General features: G+C 44.6%; 1 protein-coding gene across 1 annotated transcript; it reads right to left on the minus strand.

The window, feature by feature from the left end:
• Positions 1-9,570: 9,570 nt before the first annotated feature.
• On the minus strand, positions 9,571-17,905 carry alkbh8 (alkB homolog 8, tRNA methyltransferase). Its single transcript, XM_070970542.1, has 12 exons — positions 17,746-17,905; positions 17,449-17,582; positions 17,256-17,356; positions 16,921-17,049; positions 16,328-16,423; positions 15,813-15,917; positions 14,995-15,065; positions 12,807-12,913; positions 12,510-12,667; positions 12,122-12,402; positions 10,707-10,856; positions 9,571-10,470 (listed from the first exon to the last, which is right to left on the minus strand). The coding sequence occupies exons 1-12, from the start codon at positions 17,881-17,883 to the stop codon at positions 9,706-9,708; spliced, it is 2,235 nt and encodes a 744-aa protein (XP_070826643.1). The 5' UTR covers positions 17,884-17,905; the 3' UTR covers positions 9,571-9,705.
• Positions 17,906-20,260: the final 2,355 nt, after the last annotated feature.

The raw sequence follows: 20,260 nt of genomic DNA on the forward strand, positions 1-20,260 counted from the left end.
TCTAAAGTTGGATTTTTTCACACTCAGAATTTGAAGTTTTCTCTTTAACTTTGTAAAACGGTGCTCTACATGTGTATTTTGCATTCAGAGCTGACAAATGATGCTTCCAGTGTTCAAGCACAAAAGGAACAGAATCCAACATGCATGTGAATTAGGAATTTGCATTTTGTGTACTCTTACTCAGTTTTGTGTACATAATACACTTTGCATATATATCTATATATAGAGAGATATATTCAATGAGAAATTATCTGACAGCTGTCCATTTCTTTGTTTTGTTGTTCATATAATTAAGTACATTGAATACATTTGCATTATCAATGTGATTTCCTGTGCTCCTAAATCGATAAAGTGGCCCATTGTCATGTCATCTTATAGTGACCATCGTACGCAGCCTGAGCAGCTGTCTGTCCCAGCCGTGTGCATGCACACAACCATCCGGCCTCAAATGCATCATGATGACACAAGAACGGACAACAGCTGCCAGCGTGTCGTGTTTGTAGAGACTGACAGTGTGTGTGAAGGAAATCCAATCCCTCAACCAGCTTTGTGCTCTTTTCTCTCTGCTGTGACACCAAATGAAGTCGCTTGGCCTTCAACTCTTAAACCACCTTCATATCTCAATCAAACAAAGATTTGAACATTACACCAACATTTCACAATTAAAAATTCATCAACCGACCTACAAACAAACAGACAAACAAACAATTATTTCTGATTATTTTGATTTGATTTTTATTCTTTTATTTTCTTCAATGCAATTCTTGTTAGTTTTGTTGTATTTTTTGCTTATTTTCATCTTTTTTAGCCTGATTCAGTTGAGTAATTATTAGTGCAGCTGATTGTGTTGCTGTGGAAAGTGAAGACATTTGAGTCTCAGTCCTTCTGAGCTTCTGGAGCCAGCTGTTTGAAGATTCACCACCACTTCTTCTTCTTCTTCTTTGTCTTGGTGACCTGGCTCTCCAGCTTTTCCACTCGCGACCTCATGGAGCTCTCCATCGACTCCCACTGCTGCTCCTTGTCTTGCATGGTCTGCTTGAGGCCAGTGATGGTCTGAAGGAGGAATTCCTTCTCCTTCTTCCAGCCCTGTTGCACAGTCTGCAGAGCAGCCATGAGCCTATCATTCTCATGTTTCTGCGCGTCCACTTGAGCCAGACAGGAAGTATTCTGCTGCTCTAAGCGGTGGCGTTCAGCCTTCAGCAGACTCTTTGTGTTTTCCAGAGCTGCTCTGATCTTCTTGACCTCCGTCCTGTGTTTGTCCAGCTGTGCTTGATGGGAAGCCCGGCATTTTACCATGCTCTCCGTTGCCTTTTCGGTCTCTTTTTGGAGAGCTTTCTCCATGTTGCTCACTTTCCTCTGGAGCTTGTGAGCTTCAGCACTCTCAAATATCAGGTCTTTCTGCAGCTGTTCTACTCTTAAGAGAGCCTCAAGCTGTGCAGCGTCTTTGTCTGAAAGCTGCGCCCTCAGACTCCGAGTGCTCGTCTCAAGTTTGTCTTCAGCTGCTGCATGGGACTGCTTTTCGACAAGGAGCTCCGCCTTCAAGGCCTTGATCTGCTTTTCAAGGCTGGCGTTTGCTTCACTCGTGTGCTTTTCGACAAGGAGCTCCGCCTTCAAGGCCTTGATCTGCTTTTCAAGGCTGGCGTTTGCTTCCCTCGTGTGCTTTTCAGCAAGGAGCTCCGCCTTCAAGGCCTTGATCTGCTTTTCAAGGCTGGCGTTTGCTTCCCTCGTGTGCTTTTCAGCAAGGAGCTCCGCCTTCAAGGCCTTGATCTGCTTTTCAAGGCTGGCGTTTGCTTCCCTCGTGTGCTTTTCAGCAAGGAGCTCCGCCTTCAAGGCCTTGATCTGCTTTTCAAGGCTGGCGTTTGCTTCACTCGTGTGCTTTTCAGCGAGGAGCTCCGCCTTCGCTGCCTTAAGCTCGTTTTCAAGTTTGTCCTTCACTTCCCTCATGTGCTCCAGTTTGACTGAGATGGCCTTGGTCAGCTGATCGAGATCATCAGCCTCAAGCTGTGCAGCGTCTTTCTCTGAAAGCTGCGCCTTCAGACTCCGAGTGCTCTTCTCAAGTTTGTCTTCAGCCGCTGCATGGGACTGCTTTTCGGCAAGGAGCTCCACCTTCAAGGCCTTGATCTGCTTTTCAAGGCTGGCGTTGGCTTCCCTCGTGTGCTTTTCGGCAAGGAGCTCCGCCTTCAAGGCCTTGATCTCCTTTTCAAGGCTGGCGTTGGCTTCCATCATGTTCTGCAGTTTGAATGAAGGGTCCCTGGCATCGCCACTCAGCCGATCGATATTTTCTTGACTTTTCATTCCGATGCCTCTCAGCCTCTCCATTTCCTGGTGTGCAGCGTGGCCACGTGGAACCGTGGCCTCGGCAAGCTGGACTTTCAGGCTGCTGATCTCCCACTGCATGAGCTCTCTCTCCTGTGTCCAGTTGCCCGCTCCATTTCCTGGGAGGTCATGGAGGAAGGTATCCAGCAAGTCCTCCCGAATGTCTATCAGGACTCTGTTTTCTTCACGACTTGCAATGAGGGTCGCCTTGCTGTCCTTCAGGTGGACCCTCGCCTGTTCTTCCAGGTAGCTGAGATAGAAATCAAGTGGTTGTTCAAGCTCCATTGCCCACAATTCTTCGTCTTCCACGTGTGAAGCAGTTGCCAGTGGTTGTGTGTCCTCTGAACGGTGTTTTCTCTGAACGGTGTTTTCTCTGAACGGTGTTTTCTCTGAACGGTATTCTCTCACAGGTGTTTTCTCTGAACGTTGTTTTCTCTGAACGGTATTCTCTCACAGGTGTTTTCTCTGAACGGTATTCTCTCACAGGTGTTTTCTCTGAACGGTGTTTTCTCTGAACGGTATTCTCTCACAAGTGTTTTCTCTGCAGTCCTCTCTGAGTGGTGCGTGTCTTCAGTGGTCACTTGTGGTCTTAAAGCAACCTCTGTTGTCTTTGATGATGATGTCATCACAAATTCCTTTGATCTTTGCTCAAAGGGATCAAAGGAGTCAATCTTGATTCATTCTCCTCAACTCACACTGCACTTTGATCTTGTTGCTGTGGATACCATTTGTTTACGTTTGAACATAGGAATGGGATGAATGGGACCACTAGTAGATGTTATGCATATGTAGGCCTAGCCTACAATTACCAAATATAGGCAAATTAAGTTTCAAACCAGTGACTATGTGTTGTTTTGTTTCAGCAGATGATAATGTAAATAACCCTGGAAGTCATGCCAGTGGTGCAGCTGTGCTGTGAAGATGAGATATAGTTGAAGCCACTAAAATGTCAATAATGTTTCTTCTTGTCTGGAAATGAACTTGATGCATGACAATTTTCTTTTCTTACAGTATGTTGGTCTTACTGTAGTTACCCACCAAGAGAATGAAATTCATCTGAATAACATATCAAGTGCATGTAATTGAAAACTTTTATTGGCCTTTGATTATTGATCACGCTTGCAGATAAAGTAGCCTAGTAGGGCCAGCTAGGTCTTATTCATATTTAGAGAGCACCGCTGCCCAAGCTTAGTAACTGCTGAAAACAAAAGCGCTGCCTGGTAATACATCTCCTTCTTTACACCCTTATGTCGCTCCATGGGAACTCTCACTTGTTTCCTTTCCATTAGCTTGTAATGTGAAGCCTAGCTATCTGCTGGACTGAACCATCTGTGTCAGGATGACCAGCTGGAGATCAGAAGGATACTGACTGGTTTGAAATATTAAAATCATGAGAGTGAAAGGATTTGCTATAGAGTTTGATCATACCAAAACTTATTTACACCTGGCTGAAGGCAGAGTGTGTCTTGTGTGTAACTTGTATGCAAAGAGAGAGATAAAAAGGACAGATTTGAGTGGAATTTCTCCTTAGTCTTAGACTATGTTTTATTTTGGTAAAGCTCTTTCATGCCTTCTTTGTATTATACACTAGTGTATTTGAGTAGTTTGGCTTGTTTTTTATAAGAATATTCCAAAATGTATTGTTTTGTACTGGTACTGAAACTCAGCTTTTACTCTATGATTCCCAGGTCTAGGTGCGAGCAGTTGTATGATACAGTAATATTGCTATTTGTCCAGTGTGGTAACATATTACACATTGGTCACCAAAATCTCATCTGAGAAGGCACACAGCCATCCGGCCTCAAATGCATCATGATGACACAAGAACGGACAACAGCTGCCAGCGTGTCTGTTATGATCCTGGCTTCCTGTCTCTCCCTGTGTGTCTCCTCTCCCTTTTCCCTGTGTGTGTGTGTCTGTCTGTCTACCCCTGGCGACGTGGCTGGGCAACCCCTCACCTGCTGCCAGCTCCTCCCACTGCGACTCACCTGCAGTCACTCTCCCTCATCAGGGAGAGTATTTAAGGCATTAACCTGCTCCTCTTCCTTGCCGGATTATTCCTCGATCTCCTTGTCGATGTTTGGTCATATGGTTCGTAAGTACAAGTCTCTTAGTCTCTCCCAAATTCAGATTTTCGTCTTTTGTTGTCCACCTTTTTTCCAGCCACTAAGTGTGCTGTGTTTTTCTTTGTTTTCAGTGTCTGCCTGCCGCTTCCACGCGTGCCTCGTGTCAAACCCGCTTCGTCGGTGCTCCTTCAGTTTATCCACTCCGTTTGAGTGTGTCTTTTGTTTGTTTATCATCTGCTTGTTGAGCGCTTTTTCTGTTTTCCTTTTTATTAATAAATTTGACTTTGTTATCACACAATCTCTGTTTCGGGTCTGCATCTCTGGGTCCTATTACTCGGCGGCTGTACAGCCTCCTAACAGTGCCGTGTTTGTAAAGACTGACAGTGTGTGTGAAGGAAGTCCAATCCCTCAACCAGCTTTGTGCTCTTTTCTCTCTGCTGTGACACCAAATGAAGTCGCTTGGCCTTAAACTCTTAAACCACCTTCATATCTCAATCAAACAAAGATTTGAACATCACACCAACATTTCACAATTAAGTTCGTCAAACAAATAAACAACAACAAACAAACAATTATTTCTGATTATTTTGATTTGATTTTTATTCTTTTATTTTCTTCAATGCAATTCTTGTTAGTTTTGTTGTATTTTTTGCTTATTTTCATCTTTTTTAGCCTGATTCAGTTGAGTAATTATTAGTGCAGCTGATTGTGTTGCTGCGGAAAGTGAAGACATTTGAGTCTCAGTCCTTCTGAGCTTCTGGAGCCAGCTGTTTGAAGATTCACCACCACTTCTTCTTCTTCTTCTTTGTCTTGGTGACCTGGCTCTCCAGCTTTTCCACTCGCAACCTCATGGAGCTCTCCATCGACTCCCACTGCTGCTCCTTGTCTTGCATGGTCTGCTTGAGGCCAGTGATGGTCTGAAGGAGGAATTCCTTCTCCTTCTTCCAGCCCTGTTGCACAGTCTGCAGAGCAGCCATGAGCCTATCATTCTCATGTTTCTGCGCGTCCACTTGAGCCAGACAGGAAGTATTCTGCTGCTCTAAGCGGTGGCGTTCAGCCTTCAGCAGACTCTTTGTGTTTTCCAGAGCTGCTCTGATCTTCTTGACCTCCGTCCTGTGTTTGTCCAGCTGTGCTTGATGGGAAGCCCGGCATTTTACCATGCTCTCCGTTGCCTTTTCGGTCTCTTTTTGGAGAGCTTTCTCCATGTTGCTCACTTTCCTCTGGAGCTTGTGAGCTTCAGCACTCTCAAATATCAGGTCTTTCTGCAGCTGTTCTACTCTTAAGAGAGCCTCAAGCTGTGCAGCGTCTTTGTCTGAAAGCTGCGCCCTCAGACTCCGAGTGCTCGTCTCAAGTTTGTCTTCAGCTGCTGCATGGGACTGCTTTTCTTTAAGGAGCTCCGCCTTCAAGGCCTTGATCTGCTTTTCAAGGCTGGCGTTTGCTTCACTCGTGTGCTTTTCGACAAGGAGCTCCGCCTTCAAGGCCTTGATCTGCTTTTCAAGGCTGACGTTTGCTTCCCTCGTGTGCTTTTCAGCAAGGAGCTCCGCCTTCAAGGCCTTGATCTGCTTTTCAAGGCTGGCGTTTGCTTCCCTCGTGTGCTTTTCAGCAAGGAGCTCCGCCTTCAAGGCCTTGATCTGCTTTTCAAGGCTGGCGTTTGCTTCCCTCGTGTGCTTTTCAGCAAGGAGCTCCGCCTTCAAGGCCTTGATCTGCTTTTCAAGGCTGGCGTTTGCTTCCCTCGTGTGCTTTTCAGCAAGGAGCTCCGCCTTCAAGGTCTGGATCTGCTTTTCAAGGCTGGCGTTTGCTTCCCTCGTGTGCTTTTCGGCAAGGAGCTCCGTCTTCGCTGCCTTAAGCTCGTTTTCAAGTTTGTCCTTCACTTCCCTCATGTGCTCCAGTTTGACTGAGATGGCCTTGGTCAGCTGATCGAGATCATCAGCCTCAAGCTGTGCAGCGTCTTTCTCTGAAAGCTGCGCCTTCAGACTCCGAGTGCTCGTCTCAAGTTTGTCTTCAGCCGCTGCATGGGACTGCTTTTCGGCAAGGAGCTCCGCCTTCAAGGCCTTGATCTGCTTTTCAAGGCTGGCGTTGGCTTCCCTCGTGTGCTTTTCGGCAAGGAGCTCCGCCTTCAAGGCCTTGATCTCCTTTTCAAGGCTGACGTTGGCTTCCATCATGTTCTGCAGTTTGAATGAAGGGTCCCTGGCATCGCCACTCAGCCGATCGATATTTTCTTGACTTTTCATTCCGATGCCTCTCAGCCTCTCCATTTCCTGGTGTGCAGCGTGGCCACGTGGAGCCGTGGCCTCGGCAAGCTGGACTTTCAGGCTGCTGATCTCCCACTGCATGAGCTCTCTCTCCTGTGTCCAGTTGCCCGCTCCATTTCCTGGGAGGTCATGGAGGAAGGTATCCAGCAAGTCCTCCCGAATGTCTATCAGGACTCTGTTTTCTTCACGACTTGCAATGAGGGTCGCCTTGCTGTCCTTCAGGTGGACCCTCGCCTGTTCTTCCAGGTAGCTGAGATAGAAATCAAGTGGTTGTTCAAGCTCCATTGCCCACAATTCTTCGTCTTCCACGTGTGAAGCAGTTGCCAGTAGTTGTGTGTCCTCTGAACGGTGTTTTCTCTGAACGGTGTTTTCTCTGAACGGTATTCTCTCACAGGTGTTTTCTCTGAACGGTATTCTCTCACAAGTGTTTTCTCTGCAGTCCTCTCTGAGTGGTGCGTGTCTTCAGTGGTCACTTGTGGTCTTAAGGCAACCTCTGTTGTCTTTGATGATGATGTCATCACAAATTCCTTTGATCTTTGCTCAAAGGGATCAAAGGAATCAATCTTGATTCATTCTCCTCAACTCACACTGCACTTTGATCTTGTTGCTGTGGATACCATTTGTTTACGTTTGAACATAGGAATGGGATGAATGGGACCACTAGTAGATGTTATGCATATGTAGGCCTAGCCTACAATTACCAAATATAGGCAAATTAAGTTTCAAACCAGTGACAATGTATACACGTGTATATGTCTTTGGTGTGGAGGCTGACCGGGTCATCTGTGCATGACTGAAATGAGTGAGACCCTCGGGCGGATGTGCCGACGCGAGGGCGGATCCGCTGCGGAGTCTTTTGCTATCTGGGAAGTTACGTTATTTTCATTTATATACATAGTAGAAGTTTGCAGAACATCTTATTTCAAAGGCAGAGGCAGTAATATGTTGCTGTAACAGCCTCAACTTGTATGCTCTGGCATTGAGTTTCTTGAGTTGGAACAAACATTTCATTGACAACAGCCACAATGCACACTAAAGATGATAACAGGGATACTCACATACTTTTGGTCATACACAAAACCCACACTTATTTTACACTTTTACATCCCTGTCTGGAATTATTGTTTGTTGTTTGTTGTTTCAATGCTGCACAATGCATCACATATATCACTTATCCATCAGGGAAGCACTTGTTACATATTATTCCAGTAGAAATGTCTCATGAGACCTGTATATTGGAGATTTTAAATGTCTTGCAGCCTGTTAAATCAATGTTCTATACCTGGGGGAGGAATACCTTTAAATTTTAATTATCACTCCAAATGTCAAGCAACAGACTCAACAACAATGCATTCACAACTACACACACAGACACACAGATACACGCAGGCTGCTTCACCTTAATCAATAAACCACTGTCCATAAAAGCCACTAAACCATCTCTCGCCTCAGCCCAGACACAATGCATTTGTCAGTGTGCGTCCCAGAGGAGCGAGGAGCCACTGACCATTTACCAGCCTCCACAACAAATAACTGCACTACACTCCCGCTCCATCAATACCCCATTATCCTACAATTCATTCTGTCTTCGGAGCCATCTGGTAAAACTTGTCTTGTAAATAGGATGCAGTGTGAATACGTGTGTGTGTGTGAGTGAAAGAGAGATGACGTCATACTTCAGTGTTCCTGCATAAGACCAAATCTAATATGAATTTTTATTATCTATTATTAAAAATCATTATTGTTGCTCCAACATCAACTGGATGTAAAAATCAATAATTTGATCCAAATCCAAGTCATGTTTATTCAATGATCTTCCACAAGCCTCCTCTCCTCCTCCTAAGAAACAGTCCAAATATCACTTTAGTGAGTAAATGTGCTTACAAATTGGTCCATTGTTAGTACTTGAGGAGGAGTTCAAGTCGAGAGGAATGAGACACTTCAGGTGCTCCAAAAGAGGAAAATATCATGAATCTGGACTCTTTGTTCACTTACAGTAATTGTTAAAATCATGTCATTTCTAAAAGCATTGTCTTTGTTAAAATGACCTGCTATTGAGCCGTTAGATCCTAATATTAGACAGCTTGTGTTTATGCTACATTTTCAACAAGATCAGACAGGACTAAGGTACTGCTGAAAGTCCATTAAATGTGCTTTACACATGGCACAGTACCTGTCTATTCCTGCACCTCACTCCATCGCTTGTGAATAACTGAGCCTTTCCAGGATGCTCCTTTCATACCCAATCATGATCCAATCACCTGTTACCAATGAGCCTGTTTACCTGTGGAATGTTCCAAACAGGTGTTTTTGGAGAATTCCACATCTTCCCCAGTCTTTAGTTGATCCTGTCCCAACTTGTTTGAAACATGTTGCTACATCAAATTCAGAATAAGCAGATATTTACAAAAATCAATGAAGCTGGTGAGGTCAAACGTTAAATATATTGTCCTTGCACGGTTTTCAAATATATGTCAAAAGAAATCTGTCATCACGAGGTGCTCAGACACATCTTTAAAAAGAGAAAATGTACATTCTGCAACTTGAGCGTGAACAAATCCAACAGCCTGAAACACCATGTCGCACTTTGTCTCTTTAGCCTGAAAAGGTCGGGCGCAGATAGTTTACAGCTCAGTAAGCTCAGAGCAGACACTGAGGTCAAAGAGAGGGCAAGCAACAAAGTGAGACAAACATTATTTTGGTGGCGTACACTCTTTGTACTGTGCAGAATGGTATCTATTTTTATCTATTTCTAGAAGTGGTGGGAGTTTAGTACAGCAGGACTGATGAGGCCACGGAGCTGTCAAACCTTTCTAGCACCCATGTCAGAGCTAACGTTTGATGATTGTTGGCTTTTCAACTTGGATATATCAAGTTTTTACCCTGTGCTATGCCATACCGTCAGGAAATGATGCAGGCAATGAGCACAACAAAATCAGGCACCTTTCCATTTATTTCATGGCACACATCTGATCAGCATTTAGACAAAACCAGGATCCTTTCATTTCATCTTTGTTTCCATTGCATTAACTCTCTTGTTCAAATATGTATTTGTAGCTGAATTACAATAATCAGTTCATCTCTTTTAAGTTCTCTAATATAACACACCAGTTTCCCTGGTCGTGGTAGCTGCTCTGCACTTTGACTCCAGCCACTTGAGCACACAGCTGCTCCAGCTCCCCCTGCTGGAACACATGGTAATAGCGGTGAAAAACAGGCACTGGGTTGCTCTCGGAGGTGGGGGTTTGAGTAGTGTCACCACTTGGACTGGGTTTAGAGTCTGGGCTGTGTGTTACATCACTGGTGTCCTGACCTGATCCAGGAGACATGTTGTGCTGACTGGGCTCAGGGTTACAGTCTGATCTGGTTGCAGAACTCAAACTAGAGGCTGAGCAGGGATTTCCTGAAGTCTTTTTGGAATTCTCTTTCCTTTTATCCTTTTTCACAGCCTCTCCTGATTCCTTCTCCCCTCGTCTTTTCCCCTCTTTCAGGTGCCAGGGAACCAAGAGGTCCTGGGTGGTGAAGGATGTGCGATTGGTGTGCACGCCAAGTTTGCCATCAGTCACTTCGCTAACATCTTGCGTGCTGTTTACATGCCTGTGGCTGTCTTCTAAATGCCTGCCGGTATGGATACTGGATTTCCCACGAGGTTCTTGGCGGTCTTCTGATGTATTGTTAGTGGGGCTGTGGTTCTCAGGACGCTCTGTGTTCTGGTCTTTGAGGTACTTGGACCTCTGCTTGTTGTACTCCTGTTCAAAAGCCCAAACATAGATAAGCGCTCGACCTCCAGGCTTCAAAAGTCTCACCAGCTCCCTCACTGCTGCCAGCCGACGCTCCTACAAAACACACACACACACACACACACACACACACACACACACACACACACACACACACACACACACACACACACACACACACACACACACACACACACACACACACACACACACACACACACACACACACACACACACACATTCAGAGAAATGCTTGTTGTTCTGCGTGGGTTCAAATGGAGATGTCACCAGTGTGTGTACCTATTATTTGTATGTGTGTGTACATTGTGTACCTGTGTGGAAAAGTGGTGTATGACGGCTATAGAGATACAGGCATCACAGGAGGCTGTTCGCAGAGGGACACTGAGAGCATCAGATACAAATGCCTGGAAACCCCTCTCTGCACAGATTTGGATAAGAGCACTGCTACGGTCACAGCCAACCTGGAAAAAGACGAAACACGCACACACACAGGCGTACAAAATGATTGTCAAACAGGAACAAGTGCAGTAAAAAAGAAGCCTAAACATACAAAGTCCATACAAGACCAAAGGTTGAATGTAGGGACGCACTCCTTATTTTTAATTTCCCCCTTTAAATACTACAATACAAAAAACACACAGAATCAGCAGAAACAGCCTTTAACTGTTCCTTGAGCCAGTGAGAAGAGGGAGAAAGAGGACTGGAAGACTGTAATGATCATTGACTCTGGGAGCAATTCAATCAAACCTCGTCCTCCCAGAAGAGACGGACGTGACTAAAGACTACATTCACAAGTTGACATGCAAACACACAAATGCCAAACATTTTCATTTCAATTAAAACTGGCAGGGCTAACAGTGTCAACCTGCAATGGGAGGGAGAATGAGGAGGGTGGAGGGAGAGGGAGGCGAGCAGATTCAGGAATAAGAGCAGATTCAGCTCAGAAAGTTGGTGTGTGACCCACATGATCACGGTGCTCTCGCTAATGATTTATCACGGTTACAGTCTGAGTCAGGATAAGCTGCTTACACGCACCTCCAAATCCCAAAAACAAATGTCCCCGTGTGCAGACGTAAACAGAAAATTTAGGATATTGCCATGGAAACTGAGCGAATGCAAACAATGCCAACCGGAAGAAAATCTGAGAGAGCAACACGGGCTTCAGCAGCCGTGATATCATCCGTAGGCGTTTAATTGTGGTTTATTTAGCTCATTTTGAAATTACACTTGGGACAACTTAAAAACAAACTAGCTCCTAACAGATTAGAGATATTTCCCTTCATGGGACCAGCCAGACTCATACTCAGAGTTAAATAAGTAAACAGCAGCTTCAGCAGCAGTTGCCCCAAGAAAGTGTGAAGATGCAAACGATTGTCCTTTTCTATATCTCACAAAGGAGATTCTATTCAAACATTACGATGTTTGGTTGTTGGGCTCATCTCAGTCACACTTTGTCTTTTTGATCTTCTCTGCTTGTATCTGTGAAGTAGCAGCAAAGTTCTTCCACCTCAGAGGAGGATTCACTGTTTGCTGTCTCCGCTGTAACTGATTTGCAGACTGTAAGTGTAACAGCCATTATGACATTTCTGTGCATAAATGACTTCTGACATTTTACAGTGATGATAACCTGAGAAGCAGTCGCGATAAAACTGGGAATGGAAAAGGAAATTTCCCTACAGGGATCACTAAAGCGTCACACAATGACACACATAATGATAATACTTACTGCAGTCACCTCTGGGTTGACACCGAGGTATTTCCCATTTCCACAGCCCACATCAGCCAGCACGCTGCCGGGTGGGAGGGAGGACAGGAAGTGGCAAACGCGAGGCCAGGGAGAGTGGCGAGTGCTGCTGAAGTGTGAGGCGATGGCGTTGTACACCCGGTGCACATACTCCTCCTCCAGATGGGCTGCGTCGGCATGGCAACAGGGTAGCGAGGGGGGAGACGGCGGAGAGGCCGAGGGCGCCGAGGGAGCTCCCTGACTGTCACAGGTGGAGGGGAAGGCTGGAGAGAGATGGAAGGGGTTGAACGGCGGGTGCCATTACATTCAGCTGAGGCACGGCCATCACTCGAACAGTGGCTGTAATGTTACAGTGAGCTAAGATTCTCACCGCAGCGGCAGGGGTCATGTCTGATCTTGCGGAAGGTGAAAGAAGTGCGGGTGCCCCTCTTGCTCAAAGTGAGATTATTGTGGGTCCCAAGACCAGGCGTGTGAGCGGGGGATTGTGGGTCGCAGGCTGGCACCATGTCAAATTTCCGAGGCGTAATCCTGAGAGGAAACAGGAGACAGTTGTAGTGGTGGTGGCTGAATGTCATACACAAAGTGACAAATCTGTACAGTGACCAAACCCTGAGCCTGTCACTGGCTTTATCTTCATGTGTGAAGGGATTCAAATGTGGAAACTCACCCATGTGTCCAGAGGTATCTGCTCTCTGCCTTCATCACCAGGAGGCTCCGACCAGGCAACACCACGGCAACAAGGCGACCGTCAGGGTGACGGAACTCCATCACCGTCTGTAAGAACAAACACACACACACACACAAGCATGTGCAGGTATTAAAATTAAGGCCATTTAGACCTTTCATAGAATATGAAAGAAAAACATCTTCTGTTTTTCCTTTAACTCAGCAGATTTCCTGCGTGACGTCATCCAGAAGAAGAAAAAAAAAACAAAAACGACACACTCTCTGTAACAACCAGCAGACAGAAGCGTCTCCGCCCCAGCGTCGGTGTTTGATCCTAATGTTTCCTTACAGCGCATAACTGCATGAGCTCTGCTGGGAAATTACATCTACACAATTTCAAACTGCATCTCTCCAACTTCTGACAGCAGGAAAATTGGATTTTGTGAAGTAGGTGTGTGTGTGTGTGTGTGTGTGTGTGTGTGTGTGTTTGAGTGAGAGCGAGAGAGAGAGAGAGAGAGAGAGAGAGAGAGAGAGAGAGAGAGAGAGAGAGAGAGAGAGAGAGACATGTAAGACAGTGATGTACATGCAACACAAGCAAATGATCAGAATAAGACTGAAACCATGACTGAAGTCTCTCTCTCACACAGACACACACAAGCATGCGCATGCATGCACGCACACACGCACCAGGCAGGACTGTGCTGTTTCCATCTGAAATGTATTTGCCAATCAATGAAACCGGCGGAAGGTGACTAAATCGATGGTGATGCTGGCAGCTGCAGGACACTTTACTACAAGGCCATTCATCATTTTGTCTCTCTCACACAAGCACGCACACACACCCACACACGCGCACACACACACCTATATAAGGCCAGTTATTTCTTCTCTCTCTCTCTTTGCACACATGAAATTTCCATGTGTATTTTTTTTTGCTGGTCCAAGTGTCACCGTGGAGGGAACCAGTTCCACTGTGACGTCACAGTGTGAAGAACACATCGATTTGTGATCTCACATTTGTTGGAACAAAAGCAGCCGTGATGTCAAAAAAAAAACCAATCAATCATGAGGTCACAGTGGAATGAATGCATTCAATTTTAACATTTTAATGGTTTACATGAGTTTCAGTCAATGACGGCAGAGTCAGTTACTGCTTATTGATATGAATTCAGGTAAATCCAATCAGGTGAAAGTGAGATTTTATGATGCACAGTTGTGAACTGAAGGTCATAATGCTGGAAAAATGTACCCGCCTCTCGAGTGTGGACACACATTCCTTTTCAGTACTGTTTACCTACAAACTGAATACAATGTGCCTAACATACACTTTTTTGTCCCTGAAAATCTCCCTTGAAGACCTCCGACAAGGAACACACTGCACTGCGCACACATGCCATCTGTCAGCCTGCGTCTATGTGACAGATGCTGTGACAGATGACAGCTGATTGATAATAGAGTCCCTGCTTTTCAGACAAGCAGGGACACATGGGTGCTCATCTAAAGCAGTCAGCCCGCAGAGACTAACCCAGCAGCCCAGTCCCAGGTCGCACCATCCAATCACATCTGCAAAAGTCAAGGACACAGCAGTGCCCACTGTTTACAGGAAAGTCTGTATCTCCTTTCCATTAACCCAGGGAGACCGTGACACTGTAACAGAGTCATGAACTACATACTGTATGAACACAAGGCCACAGTGAGCAAGAGATTGTGACTGTATATATAAAGTGTGTCAGAGAGAGAGAAAAAAGAATGAACTGTAGGTGACAAAATGTTCTCAGTCAAATCACAAGGACACCAAATCCAAACATACTGTTGCACACACTCATCTCCGACAGTTGTGCCCCCCTGAGACTCATGACTCACACTGGTCAGTGAAGTGACAGTTAATTTGACCGATCAAAGCGCGGACAGAAAGGCGGACAAACACAAGACAGGTGTCTCATAACACTATATTTCCATTTAGGCCCATCTATTACCTTTGCATCTGTGTCTTCTGCTAAAATATGAAAACTGATCAACGCCTTTAATCTGTAAATGCGTAACTTTCATTTTAATAATTGGTGGACACACGTTTGGCACCAGCTGAGTAAGCATCCAGGCCAGAGGTCTGTAGTGAGTGTTTCTTTGAACCAGTTCAGCTGGAGTTTGTGCAAATGTTTCAATGGAAAGATGATGGAGCGACTTCTTACCTGCGCCCCCAGGCTCAGTGACAGGATGGTGTCCTCAAAGGCAGAGTGAGTGTCCACGTGAGGAGGAATACCTGAAAATGTTCCAGAAACATGGAGAATTAAAATAGTTCGAGCTGTCAAAATGTGTTTCTTCAGAATAAAACTGTTAAAATGCTTCAACTTGGCTTGCAGAGCTTCTGATGGATCCACTGAAGCTTCTGTGATGTGTGAAGCTCAATTGGAAATTTGACTTTATGTGCTTCACTGAGAAAAACGAGGATGCTTAGTGAAAAATTCCTTTCAACATCCTTATTTCAGCCATGAAACATTTGCCAGCACCGTAAATCTATAAAGAAACAGCTGACAGGAACCAAACACTTTGTTATCCCTCATTGATGCCTGTTGGAAACATTCTGCTGCCACCTTGTGGTAGAAGTCAATAAACCCTACCTGTGTGCACATACAGTATATTTGTAAGAAAATTCGACTGACAGGTTTTGCTTGACTTCCTCTCCACATGCTGTGTAGATGCAGCCGGTGAATGAAACATCTGTGTCTCTATCTTTCTGTGGTTCCCAGAGCTCTCCGCAAGGCTCCCTTACAACTCCACATCTGCTTTATATTCCTTTTGCACGCCTCATTAAACTTATTATGGTACTGATTAGGTACTGAACCCTGTTTCTGTGTTTTATTCATTAGTGTTAAACAATTACATTTTTCCAGTTTCCCCACATATGGTCTGTCATGTTGATACAGCCTTAATGATGACCTGTGAATCTCAGTTTAATGACCTGTGTGTGATAAGGCAACTCATTACAGACGTGACTGGAGTAACTCACCCTGTCCCGACTCATACTGGTTGACAGTCAGCTGGTCTGGCATGATGTCGATGTGTTTGCTCTTCACACACCGCTCCAGAACAGGTAGACACTCATGAGGAATACCTGGATGCACACACACAGACACACACACACACGCATCAGGATGTAACATGTTCTCTGCAGACATGACATATTTATGTGATGGCACGCTGTCCCAATACTTGAGTTATATGAGAAAATAGAAATACTGAGATAGCTTATTGCATTTTCTATGTAAAAACAATTAAGAGTAAGCTAATTAAATCCCCCAGCGAAGCCCAAAGAAATTATTAATAGATGATAATTCTCTGCATAACAATAATCAGCGCAGTCTCTCCGACGGGTACATAAAATAACAGCAAAGCACTCTAAGCATTGTAATCACTGAGTAAATTCTTAAGTGATGGGAATAATGGCCAAATCTATGAAAATGTGACCCATCAAACCCTGACTGTGAGGAAAAATATATCTGTAGGAAAAAAGAGCAAGCTTACCTGCAGCTAACGGCTTGTCCTTATCCACGTTGTTGTTGTCGTAGCGAAATTCAAAGCCATAATGTTTGACTCTTCTGTGCTTCAGAGCTTTCTGAGCTACAGGACGAGACCAACAATGAAGAACAGTTTTCTATACTAAAATGATACAAACTTAAAGATGATTGCTCATGATTCATTAAGACCGTCGACCATCTAATATGAGTGCATCTGTGCACAAGTCTACATTTACTGTAAATGCCTGATTAGAAGGAGTGCATTTAGTCAAGCACTGTACTTAAGTACAATTTCGAGATGAATAAAATCAACTAATAAATTATGATGCATCATTATGACTACACCGGCAGTACATCTTTTAGATAAAATTAGCCCTTCCTTTACCAGCTCTGACAGTACTGATTCTTGCAATATCATACATTATTCTGAAATGGGCCATTCGGCATAAAGAGTACTTTAAATTTTGGTACTTTATGCATACTTTGATACTTTAGTAGAAAGACTCTGAGTGCAAGGCCATTACTTGGTATTACTTTTAGACTTTGCTTTATAATCAAGTTTCTGGGTGAACATAAGAACATATTATAAACCAAACACACCAGTAACATCATCAGTAGACGACCAGTCAATGGCTGTAAGCAGCAGAGCCTCTTCCTCCGGAGACACAAAATCTTCCACCACGATTAATCCCTCTGGCAAAGGAACAGACGCCTCCTCTTCACAGGTAACTGCACGCACATATAAACAGACACACAGTGAGGATCAAACTACTGGCTGCACAAATCTGCTTTTTATCAGACATGACTTCCAGAGCATAAAGCACACAAACAAATCAAATGGCTGTCTCTCGTAATCCAACTGTTAAAATGTAAGGTAAGGTAAGGTAAGGTAAGGTAAGGTAAGGTAAGGTAAGGTAAGGTAAGGCAAGGAGTACCTGACTGGACATAACTGAGGTAGAGTGTGACGCTGTTCTCTCCGCATTGCAGTTTTTCACCATTGAGGTGGACGTGGGCTTTCCGAGCACACTCTTCAGATCTGGACACACAGTGACAGTAACGCAGGTGTGAATTTCAAACCAAAATGTTCCAGAAAGATGTGATATAGTACCGTCTATGCATCACCTGTACCTGTATGTGACAAAAGCATAGGGCTTGTGAGGGTGCATGATCAGCGCCTCCAGCTCTCCCATCTCTTTGAGCGCCGCTGACAGCTCCTCTCGACTGACGCCGTTCCCCAAGCCGCCGTTAGCCACCACCAAACTCTGCGGAGGAGACAGAGGTAGACTCGAAAATAAATTTGGACTGAGCAATTTCGTAGCTATTAAACGCAAAAAAAAAACACGTCAAAAGTGGTTGGTACATATTAGCTAACTAGCTCTCTGACAGCTTCCACTTCCTGTTTATCGTTTTGTTTTTTCCTGTTACCTTGGTCGGCTGCGATGTTGTAGTGATGCCTTCATGTTTCAGCAAAGTGTGACTGGCTTTTATCTGTTTTCGAAGAACTTTCTTCTCCTCTTTACTCCGCCTGACGGCCTTCACGTTGTTTTCAATACCAGGATCCATGGTACGTCATTTTCTTCGGTCCGGGCGCAACAAGCACTAAAGAACGTAAGTTCCTGAGGAATCACCTTCCACATCACCACCTAAATCTCCTTTCCTCCTTTTGGTTTATATTTATTCTGATTAAAGTCACTTTGTAGATTCCGTATGGGTTTGTAGCATGTTTAAAATTATTATGATTTTACACTTTTACCTGGAAACCAAAAATTCCAGGTTACAAAATCTGTTTTAGTTGTGGGGATCTGCAGTTTCCCCTCATTTTTTCCCCCTGCTGTCTTGTGTTTCCACTCTCCCTTTGTCTCCTGTCTGTCTCTACCTTGTCTGTCAAGCGGGAGTGTGTTTCACTGCAGGGCGTGGCTGACAGGTTGGGCTTGGCCTATTCCTCCCCTGAGCACAGCTGTAATCAATCTGCAATCAACACTCACCTGCTGCCACAGTATATAAGCACCAGCTCTCCACCCAGTATTTGTCAAATTGTCTGTTCATCCACACGGTAATCTCTGAGACTCTTGTCTTGTGTGTGTGTGTGCATGTGCCTCACCCTCACCTTTGTCTGTCCATGCACTATCTGCATCTTTGGAAAGGATTGGATTTACACTTGTCTCACCTCATGTCACCAAGTTATGGATCCTCCCTGACTCATCAGTTTTCCTCATTTATCAGTCATCATTAAAAGTTTGGGGGGGGGGGGGGGGTTTGGTCTCCTGTCTTCTGTGAGTGTGGCATTGTGGGTCCTGTAATTTGCAAAACGTAACAGTTGTAGTGTGTCTTTACTGAGATTGAGATCATTTTTGGTCTTTGTACATCTCAAAGCTATTTATTTCCTATATCCCTGCATGGACATGCTGCTCTGCTGTGGTATATATCTATAGTATTACATTAAAGCTAGGATGATTACTCTTTTCTTCTTATTTTGTGGAAGTGGTCCTCTCCTCTCTTCTGAATTACTCATCTCTCACTTGGTGTCTAGGCCTAACTGCTGTCCTGCTTGCCCTGTGACTCCATTAAGTAGGACCTAAAGCCTGATGGCAAATCTGTGCTACATGCCTTCCTAATCTCCCAACAAAAGACTGACAAAAATGCTCTAGGGATCATTGTATAGGCCCTGCTTACTTGATACTAAGGGATAAAAATGTAAGTATATTGGGGGACTATCCTGGGGAGACTGTTTCTGATTCCATTTTTATCCATTTCATCCATCCATCATCAGAATCCACTCAAGTTCTGGCAACTAAGGATAAGCTCGTATTATCTGAATTAAAACGCATTACCACAATGGGCTAGTTGGCTTACTTCTTATACATCCTTTTCAACAAAACAAAATACCCTGCATATCAGGACAGATGCTGATAGAATCCAGGCAGTCATTCATGTTCAGGCATGTTGCTAAATCGTAAATGATGTATTCTGTATTTTGTCTTTGGTGCAGTGCGTGTCCTGGCTGCTTCTCTCTGTCTCGATCCTGTGCACGAATTCCTCTGCAGCCAGATTAATGACTCTACAGTCCCTCTGGGTGGACGTCTCTGTATGTGCATGATTGTGCACGTGCATTGGTGCGTGCCAGTGTGCATGTGCGCTGGTGGGTTGTGTAACGAAGCCCTCACCTGTCCTCAGCCGTCTCAGTAATTGCTGGGCCAGGCTGAGCTGCTGGCCAGTGGGAACCCTTCGTTGTCTTAACAGCACGCTCTGTTTAGTCTATAAAGCAACAGCTGGTCAGACTAGAGACCATGGCTGCCCTCTCAGACATGAAAACAACACTCTGCTGCATCTTGTTTTTCTAAACAGTCAAATAAAATATCTTTCTTTCATGACTATTTAATAATACTCAGAAATAGGTTCATTAGTTAGCATTCACAACATTTTCATCCCACGTACTTAGGTAGGAATAAATTCAGCTTCCATTTTATTGCCTGTTTTCGGTCTGATGGTCAATTTTGCTGCAATTCATAACCATGAGTCAACTTCACTTTGTCCCTAAACGTCATTGAGAAAATAATTTTACCCCCAGGTCCATTTAGCTGCTCTGGAGCTTTCAAGCACGTCACTGACAAATGTCACAAAAAAAACCTTTATATCTCATGAGCATGATTTTAAAGGAGCTATGTGTAGGAATTTAGGTGTAAAACACTCAAAAATTAACTGAGATGATTTACATAATTTAAAGAAATAACATATCGATATCTACTGAAGTAATCATGCTAACCAACTAGCCTTAGTCAGTCCTGTCTTGTCCTTCCATTTTGTACCTCAAGAGGCTACAGTGAGTCATCCATCCTTCAGTCCAATGACGAAGATAGGAGAAGGGGGAAGCAGGACAAGAGTGAGGGGGAGGTTGGGCACCCGTCAGCGTCCAAGAGGCCTGAGGCGGGGTTATGGTGGG

This window comes from Chaetodon trifascialis, chromosome 9 (assembly GCF_039877785.1).
Source record: "Chaetodon trifascialis isolate fChaTrf1 chromosome 9, fChaTrf1.hap1, whole genome shotgun sequence".
Classification (NCBI taxonomy): Eukaryota; Metazoa; Chordata; class Actinopteri; order Chaetodontiformes; family Chaetodontidae; genus Chaetodon; species Chaetodon trifascialis.

Bases quoted from the DNA above. Each gene is read 5' to 3' on its own strand.
- alkbh8 (XM_070970542.1), bottom strand. From the start codon at position 17,883: ATGGATCCTGGTATTGAAAACAACGTGAAGGCCGTCAGGCGGAGTAAA. The intron at 16,424-16,920 runs GTGTGTTTGGTT...CTCGTCCTGTAG, and splicing joins GTCTACTGATGATGTTACTG to CTCAGAAAGCTCTGAAGCAC. The intron at 12,403-12,509 runs GTGAGAATCTTA...ATCTCTCTCCAG, and splicing joins ACATGACCCCTGCCGCTGCG to CCTTCCCCTCCACCTGTGAC.